Consider the following 12,061-nt stretch of genomic DNA (forward strand, 5'->3'; position numbering starts at 1 on the left):
AAAGGCTGCTTAAAAAGTAATGCTTCTACTTTATGACGCTGGCCCATGATGTCAGAGTTGGGTGCTGGCATGGCAGTACCTGCAGACATTGTGTTACAATTTTGTCGCTGTTCCACAGATGAAAGCAGAGGGGCAGACTGACAAGCAAAGGTGCGTAACTGAATTCCTCATCTATGAGGAAAAAATTGTACCCACTGACACATTCATTGATGCAGCAGTCTGGGCAGCAGCAACATACGAATTCCCCACAGAACAAAATGTTCAAGATGCAGCTCTCAGTGGGTAAAGTGATGTGCACTGTCTTTTGGGATAGAAAAAGAGTGATTCTTCTTTATTTCCTGGGATTCAGACAAACCATCAGCTCTGACACTGACTAAGCTGAAGGTTCAAACCTCCAGAATAAGGCCAGTGGAAAAAAACAACCTTCCTCTTGCAGCACGGTAGCACCAGGCCCCATGTGTCAGTCTAAGGACCATGGATCACACTGCCCATCTTGGCTAGACCATCCTACCACATACACTGCAGTCTGGCTTTATGCTTTTTGGCTTCCATCTGTTTGGGCTGCTGAAAGACAGTCCTCATGGGCAACATTTTCCTGGAATTAAACCATGACAGCAGTTGTGAAAACAGCAGGTCACCTCTACTGGCACAGAATTTTTAGAAGAGCAACATGCAGGCTCTTTTTCATCACTGGCAAAAACACACAGCTAATGGTGGTGACCATGCTGAAAAATAGTGTTTTGTAGCTGAGAATTTGCTCTGCCAAATAGTGTTACTGTGCCCTTTGTATTTGTTATAGTTTCCATGGAAATAAATATAGGAAGCATTACTTTCAAAGCAACCTTATACTTAATGCATCTTATCCCTGTTTGATCCTTGCCACTGTTATTATCAAAACAAACTTCAGGGCAGTAATGAGGATTTGACAAATACCTGTAGCGTTTGGTATTCTTATTTGCACATGTATCTGTTACAAATAAGTTTTATACAGAATTCTAAGAAATGTAAGAATTAGAAACAAGAGATTTTATTGGGTTAACATTTGCACTGTAATCCACGTAAGCTGTGAAATCTCCTTCTCAAAATTCATGTTAAACAACAGTATTTAACTGTATAAATACCAAGAAGTGAATTCTACTTCCAGGTGTCAGGAGATGCACACAAGGAATGAGCACAGGTCACTGAAGCTTTCCACAAAGTGCCCATCATTAACACATTTTTCAAGCATCAGTACCTGTTCTTCCATTTTATCCTGTCTATCAAGAGCAGCTTCAACAGCATCAAAGAATTCTTCTTCATTAATCAGACTATTAGGACCCTCCTAAAGTATAAGAAACAAAAACTAGTTGAAAACGTTGGAGACATGAGAGCTCCATTTAAGTTTAATTTTAGAAGTATATGCATGTACTATGTATATAACTGACAGAATGAAACTCTTTCAAAGACTTCAGTATTTTTACCAATATTCTTAGACTACAATTCATCTGAAAACACTGCTTGTTAAACAAAGTTACTCCCTCCAGCTATAATGCAGGGGGGTAGTTATGTAAACAAGGTTAAAAACAAACAGGAAGCTGAGGAAACATCAACATACTTTGACATCACATTTAAGCTTTAATTAACATACATTTCATCTTTACAATGTGACAAAAGTAAGCATATTAACATAATTGCACAGTTAGGCTACTTCTGAGCATTCCAGTGCCTTGGGGTAGATTTCAGATAAAAAAAAAAAAAAAAGACAAAACAAAATACTGGGGATCATTTACTTGAGAATTCTTGGAAAGAATAGCTTAGCATAAAGAAGCAAGTAGAACTGAGTACTGAAAGCCCAAGTTTAAGACTTACAGTGATAATTTAAGAAAACTAGGCTTAAAATGCTAAAGTGAATACCTGAGAGAAGCAGTAGCGTTCAAATATCTATTGAGTATCTTATCATATAGATACTATTTCTCAGGTTTTCATTTCATTAACACCTGCACAGGGGTCAAGTTCTTTAAAAAAAATAAATCACACAAACGGCACTATAGGTGCATTGGCTTGTATTACTTTTCATAAGGTGGTTTAGACATTGTAGACTTTGAGTAAATATCTGAGAAGGAAGCTGCTGAAATACACAATGTAACAGCCTAAGCAGAATCTTAAATCACTGCATTTATTATCACATTTGAAGTAACAGAGACAAGTTAAAAATTGATTTTAGTTGAACTTCAGATTCTAGAACTGTCTCTGCCTTTAGCACTTCTGTATTTGTATTACATGCCTACAAAGTTTACCTATTAGAAAGGAAAACTATAACTACTCCTCACAAACAGTAGCAAATATATGAAAAAAACCGAAAAATCACCAGAAATATCAGTAAATGAATTATTCTAGACACAGGAAAGACAAAATGAAGGCTGGATTTCATTAAAAAAAAACACAACTAAGGATAGAAATTTGTCATCCAGTTTTCAGTTTTCAAGTTGGAAGAACTGAAGTGACATGAACGTTCTTGCACAAGCCAATCACCTTGATTTATACGTGCAATTGTTTAATATAAACTCTTGGCATTTAAAAGAATAATGAAAGCAAAACTGTACCTCATAGTCTGGCCCTCCAAAATGGGACTTTTTCTTCAGTTCTGTTACAGCATTTTTATACGCTTCTTCTGTTCTTCTCCTTTTTTCTACCTCCTGCAAAATGACATGATCTTTTGATGCCGAAGGTATGAACTGGTTGATTATAGTACACATGCCAACAAATAGAATGATCAGTATAGCTTTTTTCCCCAAGGTTTCCAGAGCCATTGGTTTTCTCATTTTATTTGCATGCACATACTGTGTGCATTCACATACACCCCTACAAAACTTGGGAAGTTAACTACCTTGACAAACCCCTTTTTCTTTTTTTTTTTTTTTGTAATGAGTTATGTGCAAGAAATTACTATATCAGCAACCAAAAATCAATTTCTAGCTTAAATATAACTATAAATGGTTCACTGATGGTCAGACCTGCTAAGTGACTGAACTATTTGAATTGCTCTTTGCCGTTGCTCAGGCAGTGATGGCAAAGGGTGAAGGGTAAAAACTGGTAAAGTGCTGGCTGGTTGAATATAGTGAGATACTCATGAGTCACTGCATGTAAGCTTCTATCTGTACAGTTAGTTGACACAGGATCCAAGTGAGTCATTTCATGAATTCCAAGCAGAGATTAACAATTCAACATCATTCTCTCATAACAGGTGTATGACTGTATTAAAGCCACTAATTATATCCACGTTACATATTTTGAATAAAGAAGTAGTGATGCTGGAATCAGATTAAGCCTAGCATTTCCTCTGCAAATTTTCCCCTTTAATGTATATGAAAAAGTAAGCTGAACTTCATCTCACAATATTTACTACTGTTTCAGAAGACATTCATCTGATAATAATACAATGCTTTTAAGTCAGATCCATATCTTTTATAAGATGCTTCTACAAACTATGTTGAGCCACTAAAGTTATGTAGTAAAAAGACAAAAAATTATTGTGCAGAGTGTAGATATCAAGACATTTCAACTAGGGAGGATGCAAAGGGCCCTCTATGGGAGCAGGTCAGGGCTCCTGTCAGACACTGCTAGGTCCAGACAGTTCCAAAACAGGCTCCCTGTAGGATGCAGTTAAGCCATGTAAGTGACACTTCTGGGGGGAAAAATAAATAAATAAATAAATCAGAAAAACATCAGTTGGAGAGAGAAGAATGGAACAAAAAGTGAGAAACAGCAGAAGGAATGTGAGGAGGAAGAGGTGGTTCTTGATGGCAGGACACACATCCATAGTGCAGCCCATAGAGGACCCCCCACACACTGGAGCAGATAGATATTAAACTTTAGAAACTACGGCCTATGGAAAGCCGAGGCTGGTGCAGATCATTTTTGACAGGAACAGTGGCCCATTAAGGATTCTACTCTAGACCAGATTTCCCACTACTCCCACAATACTCAGGGCCAGCAAGCTCACAATACAAGGAACCTTAAAATCTTTAGGTTTTGATAAGTCTTTCCTATTTAATTTCTGGAAAACCAAGTTCAAATAAGATCATGACCCCCTTTCAAATATATATGTACTTATGATATGTGAGTTAATATGCATAAGGCATACCAGTAATATTAGAACTAAAGGGAAATTCAGTTTTGTTAACCATTTGTAGCTTAAAAAGTGCTTTAAAGTTAAGTCTAGTAACTAATAACGGATTAAACTATCTCCTATGTTAACAGACTATTCCATATTAAAATACACAGAACTCTGGACAAGAAAATATTTCATCCATGCTCTAAGAAAATTCTAATAAATCTGTCTGTTCAGTCAAGAGAAAAAAAGTTACTGAAGTTACTGTTTTGGGAGATCATCAAGAAAACAGAGCCAGACTCTGGTACAAGGATGGAAAAAAAAAAAAGGGTAGATACTGAAATATTTCTGACTGGATATAAAGACTTTCACTATAGCATTGTAAATTTCACTGTAATGACAGGTGTGTAGAACATTCTGCTCAGAAATATCATGCAGTCTCCATCTCTGAAGACTTGAAACCAGATATAATAAAGCCCTGACCACCTTGGTCTAATTTCAGACTCTCCTTGCTTTGAGCAGGAGGTTGGAAGAGACCTCAGTAGATCTCCAGTCCAATCTGAGTTATTCTGTGATCTCATTAATGAATTTCAAGCCTTGGATCTGCTACAATTCCTCCAACTACTCAAATGAATCAATACCAAATTGAGTACTGTCTGAGATAGATAAGTCCAGGCCTCTGACATACAGACAAAGAGCTGGAGGCAACTGAATTACTTAAGTGCAGATATATTTTATCTGAATGCCTTTATTATTTGAATCACGTACCACTAAAATATACAAAGTAAGACTTGATGTGATATATGCCATATGTAAACATGCTAAATTAAAAAACAAGAAACAACAATGGCACAGAACACCAGCCAATAATGGTAGGCTGGCAAGACTGTGGAAGGCAAAGCCTGAAATACATCCCAGACACGCTTCCAAGATATCTCATCTGAAGAAGAGATTGTGCATTTTGAGTTGCTATAGTGGTTGTGCAGGATTAGCATGAGCAATCATTGTCATCAGAAAAACAGGTTAACATCACTAATTTTAAAAATATTAATCAACTAGTTTAAGTCATGTTTTCTACTTAAAAGTGAAATAAACACTGATCCCTTTAAAGAGATCTTTACAGTTAAATCTTTAAAGAACAGGTTGTTCTCAGCACTGTTAGCATTTCACAACTAAGCATTTTGGATTTGCACATCATTCTGGATACTGCATGGATAGAATATTTAGTTCTCCTTTAGAAGGCTGTAAGCAATAACTTATATTATATTAGTGCTGTCAGGTTCCTTTTCGAGTTTAAAAAATAATATAGGAATCCTAGTTGAAAAAGTGCATAAAAAAAAGTACACGATGAATGCTACTATATCAGCAACAGTCAAGATGAGGTTTTAACATTTTATAGGACTATTAAATAATGAAAACGCCTAAGATTAGCAAGTGCTGCAGATAACAAGGAAAAAAAAAAGCCTGAACTAAGAAGGTTAAAAACAGTTGCTGAAATTTTAAACTGAAGAAACTTTTTTGGTAAGCCAAAGTGAAAGGAAAATGATCTTACCTTATCTAGCCTTTTTTGCCAGCTTTCTTCACGTTTTACCATGAGTTCAATGCAGTGAGATAGTGTAGCAAGGATTCCAGCAGTTGTTGCTTTGAAAGTTATAGCTTCTCCTTTAAAGTCTATGCCATTAATTCCTTTGGGTGTCACATGTGGAAATACTGAAAACAAACACAAACCATTCACTGACAGCTGCCTTTAATTCAAGTGAGTATCTTAAAAGCATGGTTTATATTACAATTATTTCAATATATTGGCTTGAAAGCTGATTTAGAAACAAAAATCAAATGTGCTAATCAATTGCAGCTATCCACAGGGTAAGGAAAGAAATTCAAAAGGAAGAATGCGCCCCTTCAGCTTCATCTTGCTATACTCTATTTCAAGTCAGCTTGTAATGCTGTATTACTCTGCGCTGTGCAAATGATGTAGGTGGAGGGAGTGGCAATACTTTGTAACAATAGCAGTTTGAGAGCTTGAAGTGAGGCCTAAGACAGAGAAACCTCAACATACCTAATTCAGTACTGAGAAAGGAACAATTAAAAAATGCAATCAAAGCCAAAATGTCATATTCAAAGTTGCTCTAAGCCAGTAATTATACACTTTAAATCCACAAGGTAAAAAGGTATGATATATCAAAGTATCAAATGTGCAGAATTATCCAAGTATTGTGGGTTTTGCAATTCCAACAACTACTTCATGCTGTCAACCAAGCCATCTGTTGCTAAGGCTATTTAAATCACTTAAAATGTGTGACAAAAAAACACCTATTATATGTCAAACTCACATATAGGTTGACAGAACATCAAATTAAACACCATACATTAATGCCATAAAGTATTAGGAAGCAGAAGTAAACCCATGTTGAAGACTGCGCTCAGCAAGCTAAAGTACCTCCTGCTATACCGTGGTTACAACTAGTGTGACTTATCACCCAGCTGGATAATGCATTTTTATTTGATTTTCTTTGGTTTTGGTGCCATTGTTGCAGTTTAAAAAGCTGAAATAAACATCTATGTTAAGTTTATCCAATAACTGCCTGCACTGATAAAGCAGAGCTTTCAAGAAGCTGTGTTCTTACAGAGAGGGGAACTGCAATTGCTGTTCTCTGATGGTAGAACACTGTTGGCACTTGGGGAACAAAAAGCAAACATCACATGGTCTTAAGCAGTGGTGTAAGTCTCCAGAGGCTTTATATGCTCTTCTTTGACTAGGAAGCAAACTATGTTTTTCTTTTTTTTTTTCTTGTTTGGTTTTTTTTAATAACACAATTACAGACCATACATTTCTTCAATTTCCCCAAGAAGCATACATGGTATGGTAAAACACAGCTTTTTTTTTTATTATTCCATATTAATGAAGAATACTCCCTAACAGATGAAGATGATAGGGGCTGGAAAGAAAAAAATTATGTTTCAGAAATAACAAGAAGCAAATGAGATTTCCCTCCCCCTAACAGCTGCAGAGGGAACACGGAGGAGGCTAAGACTAAAAGTGGTATAAGCTGGCAAGGAGGCAACACAGTGGATCCACTGCAAATAATGAAAATTAAACAACAGCTTCACACAAAAACTGCATTTTTCTTTGAGAACTGCAATACCACTAATTTGTTTTGCTGGTGTACAGCACGTTCACCTGCAGGCCCACCAGCAGTGATGCGCTGCTTTATAGACCTGTTTTTTAATTCAGTACATAATACTGCTAGACATGCTGAAGAAACATCCACCAGCTGCAATGTAGTTATTTCAGACAAATCTCTGCTGCAGTGTGTGAGGGGAATGCAGCAACAAAGACTCATTTCTTGGAACAAAGTCAACTTCTGCTGAAGTCTCAGCTACATCTCATTAATACTTCGATACAGTTTTGGTTACCACGTATTTTAAGTCCTTATTCAGCGACTAGTCTCAAAGAAGCAGCGGTATGTAAGCTGCTTGAAATTTCATTCAAAGTCAGCCATTTCATCCACTGTACAAAACACTGAACAAAAATGAATCTGTAGAATGCTGCAAAGCTTATTTCTGTAAGGAGAGGATTGCTCAAGTGATTCACTACTGTCTATGGGGGTACCCCTCAGGTGACATTTGTCTGAAGATGACCACAAGTCCCAGCTCAGGAACAGTTAAGCTTCAGAATTTTAACAATCTTTGTCAGATTTTCTATCTGGAAAAGCTGAACATCTTCCTGATTCCTTCTTAACACTTCTTTCCTACATCAGCTACAGGATCTGGTGTTTCAAGTTGAAATCTTCCATCAGAACACCTACAGGTTCAAGTTAAAGGATAACAGTAAAATTTTTCTTACTGGATCTGCTCTTCTAGCCTTCTAATCAAGCTGCAGTCAACTGAAAAACAGATCTACTATGATTTTTTTGCCTACTCTGAATTCAATTTCAACATTTGGAGTCAAGTGATTCCTTCTTAATTATCCTGTCTCTCAAGCATTTTGCTTTGCTTCTGAATCATTTTCTCCTTCCTTTCATGATAATGTGTTGTGGTTTTTTTGTTTTGTTTTGTTTTTTTAAATATATAATTTATTTTATTTTAAATACCATGCTCTTTAGCTGTTCTGATCCTAAAAGAGTAGAGGTGCAATGAGTTTTCACATCTTGTTCCTAAGATACGGCTTTCAACCCTTCCCCATAAGTCTAAAACATAACCTGTTTGGTAAAATCAATTTTCCAGTGAAATGGAAGATTATTTATAGAAGACAGTAAGTACAAAGTTCCTTTTTCTCTTCCATTTTATGCCACTTCTACCACTTATAACACTATACTAATATGACATGAAAAAGAAATGGGTGGGAATATTACCCGTTTATTACGTGATACCTATTGTTGATCTTCTGTGGATGGCAGTAGGATTAATAGATCAGTTATTCTTAGAGGAAAACCTCATTATTTCAGCAATGCTGGTGAATATTCACCGCAAGTCCCACTGTATTTTATATTAGGTTATCTCCTTCATCTATGTAGTTCTTTCTTCTGCCTTTAAAGAGGTTCCCACAGTGGGTTTCACCCACTCTTATTTAAATTAAGCCCAAATCCACTCATTTTCCCAAGCAGACAGATGGGAACACTTTTCAATCAGGACTCTTAAATTCCTAGACTGTAAGATTCCAACTGGTAAATACACATCAGTCAGGCACTCCTTGGTACCTTGATATAAATGACCACTGCTTCAATTACCAGATTTTTCAATTGGAAAATGAACAATAAATCTGTATACCTTCATCATGGTCTAGCTCTTCATTAAAGGTTCTTAGGAAACAGAAAAAAAAAAATCCCTGTTCAAACATGGTATCTTTGTAGCAGCATACAAATCTCTACAGTCATGCTAACTTTCTCCTCCCTACTCAGGAAAGGTGCAGAATGGAAATTTCAGAGACAATGAGAACACAGTTCCCTAAAACAAATTATAAACGTAATGGTTTGAGATTGGAGAACTAGAGATCCTATGTGAAGACCTAAGTTGGACTTGATTCCTGTGGGTCCCTTTCAACCCAGGATATTCTATGATGGCATGAAATTTTTAATGCATTTTACCCATTATAAATCAAACAGGTATTGAAAAAAGTAGAATGAAAATCGGTTGTTAACAGAATTGATGGGAAGTAAATGTAACAGAAACAGGAATCATAAAAACTGTAATTACAGGTTCTACAAAAAGCAAATGGTTGCAGAAATAGTAACCTACAGTAAATGAGGTTATATGTGAACGTATCCATGATACCTAACAATGCCTTAACAGAGAAATTCCCAAAAGCTTAATGAAGATTTTTTTTCAAGATGTATATAGATACGTTACTTCAAATTCCTCTAAAACAATGATAAAGGACATCACATTCCTTTTAAAATTTGTAACATGACCTGATGCACTAAAAATATGTACCTTCCAGATGAAATTTCACATACTAGGTGTGCATGTACAGGATATATATCAGAGTAATTCAGATACAAAAAAATGTTCTAAAGGTAGAATAAGCTGAAACTCCTACACCATCCTACAAAAATTAAGTTTGACAAATACCTCTTTCAAAATGAATCATGACATGAAATTAAGTGCTCACTAATGCTTAAGAAAAAAACTTCTCACTTCTCTGGAATTTGTTTTTGTGATTTAGAAGTCCTTAAAAATGTAGACTCTATATAGAAAGTTGGTGAAACTGCTAGATGTGCTTACAGGCCAATATTGCAAACTTGCTTATATTTGCTGACAAGAAGCACAAAAGATTTATTCATGAATTTCAAAGTTGTACTCTACTTAACCTGTGATGCCAGCACTGTAATTAGCCCTTAGCAGAGGAAGCACTTTATATCACTGAAAAATCTGTTCGTATTATTAATTCTGGAAGTATGTTTAAAGTGCCTTCCATTTCCTCTCTTTCTCATCCCTCATTACAGTTTCAGTAATATTCTAGAAAGAGCAACTGCATAGCATCTTATTTGGGCAGAGTTAACTTTCCCCACAGCAACAGTACTGTGCTCTTGGCCTGTAGCTAGAATGCACTGGCTATGGCTGAGCAGTATGCAGGCTGCTTCTCCAGCCCCTCAAAGTCAGTAACAGTGAGCAAGAGGCGGAGAGGGGACACAACTGGCACAGATGGCCCAAACTGATGGTCTGGAACCCCCTTTGGTATGATATCAAAATCAGAAATAAAGTTGGGAAAAGGAAAAGTCCAGGGGAGGCTACAATTATGATAGCCTCCATCTTCCCACATAACTGCTATGCATTTCGAGTCCTTTCTTCCCAAGAAAGGCTGACTATCCCATGCTCATATGCAATAACCAATCCCTCCTTTTGCTTCTGCATGGCTTTTGCTTGTTTTATTTTTCCTTTCATTAAACTGCACCTTAACTCAACCCACAAGCCTGCATTATATTTAGCTCCTGTTCTTTTGAGAAGGGGTAAAAGAGCAGTGTGACGGAGCTACTGAAGTCTACTAGTGTGAAAACATCACAAGTACTCAAAAACAAAGAAAGCTGCAATGCACAGGAAGGGTAGCTCATCATAAAGAAAACAGTAGACAAAAAAGGCTTACTTTGCCCATGTATTTTTAATTTCTTTGTTAAAGTGTTTAGTTTGAAAGAGAAAAAACCCACAACACTTAAGTATTCTCTTTTAAAGATTCCAGCTGTTTTGAAAGAGAGATCTAGTAAAAACCTGAACTGTCAGCATCTAGTGAACAAATGCTAGGTAATAAATAAAATAATTTCAGTCAAGAAACAATAGAAAGTATACAAAGAATGCAAATAATTTTTTAACACATATACAACTCCTGGCAGGCCAGCTGTATGAAGATTTTTCAGAAAGAAGGGCTTGCATGAGTTTCACATTCACTGCGTGGATAGAGAAAGACGACTATTATGAGATCTTTTAAGATAAGAATTTTTAAAAAATCATGATTTTGTTCATCACATCATTGGAAAATACAGTTAAAAAGTGGCAAAATTATGAGAAAGGAGAATCAGTATCAACACTGACTTAGTCATAATGCAGCCACAGAACTTGAAAAAAAAACAACATACAAGCTGACAACAGTCACAAGAAAAAAGAATGATTATCTGTTACAACCCTTACTTCCCAATATTTTAACAACACAGCTGTTCCAGCAGAATTTTGTAGAAGTGACTTTGAACACAATAGGAATTATCAGCTTGACAAGCTTCCATTAGTATTTGTGTGAATTAAATTAAATTCAACTCATGACAATCATGAAAAACAGCTAACAAATGACAATTTTAAAATGACAGATTTTAAATAACCTGTAACAAATTCAGACAACCATTCCTATAGCTCTCCTCTCAGACAAAAGCATAAATATCAGTCATATAAGGCTTATAATACTATTCAATTGAATTTTTAGTGAAGTGTAGGCATACTCACATTTTTCCCTACTGCTGTTACTGTTATGTAAAAAATCCCCATCAGAACGCATTGTAGGGAAATCATCTTCATCATCTTCTACCACTGCATTAGGGAGAGAAAGATAATATGATAATATGTTAGGGAAGAAACAAAGCTTTCCCAGTTCTTCAGTGCATAAGAAAAAACTAGGAGCTTTTTCCTACAATAAAAACAAGAAGTCATGATCTTCCTGCCTTTTTTTCCTTTTTTTAATCCCCATCAGAACCACAACATTACTACGAGGAATAATTATGAGATTTTTGGTCAGCATCCAAAGGAAGATTCTTTCATAACTGATTAAGCAAATGAGCAACAATTGAAATCTTCTACACTAGAAAATTTGTAAAGTAAAAGTGGAGTTGTTTGTATCTACCGTTTTCTCACTAAAAAAAGTTTCAGGACTTTTTACAGTGAGAGATAACAAACCCAAGGATAAATATAAATGCCCCTCAGAAATATAAATGCTGCACTCAGAAAAACTATTCAGATACTTAGATATCCTCATCTGGATCTGCTAGTATG

General features: G+C 36.0%; 1 protein-coding gene across 3 annotated transcripts in view; it reads right to left on the reverse strand.

Annotated features, from left to right (window-relative positions):
- The window catches only part of CERT1 (ceramide transporter 1), a 65,589-nt gene that overhangs the window by 13,428 nt on the left and 40,100 nt on the right, over positions 1–12,061 (reverse strand). For all 3 annotated transcript variants that reach the window (XM_015848818.3, XM_015848817.3, XM_085528172.1), the window contains exons 6-9: positions 11,519–11,602; positions 5,643–5,800; positions 2,583–2,675; positions 1,235–1,321 (exon numbers count right to left, since the gene is read on the reverse strand). In XM_015848818.3, the coding sequence (XP_015704304.1) occupies positions 1,235–1,321; positions 2,583–2,675; positions 5,643–5,800; positions 11,519–11,602 (422 nt within the window). The remainder of the gene's footprint in view (positions 1–1,234; positions 1,322–2,582; positions 2,676–5,642; positions 5,801–11,518; positions 11,603–12,061) is intronic.

The sequence above is a fragment of the Coturnix japonica genome, chromosome Z, assembly GCF_054131305.1.
Source record: "Coturnix japonica strain WE chromosome Z, WE-NBRP24, whole genome shotgun sequence".
Classification (NCBI taxonomy): Eukaryota; Metazoa; Chordata; class Aves; order Galliformes; family Phasianidae; genus Coturnix; species Coturnix japonica.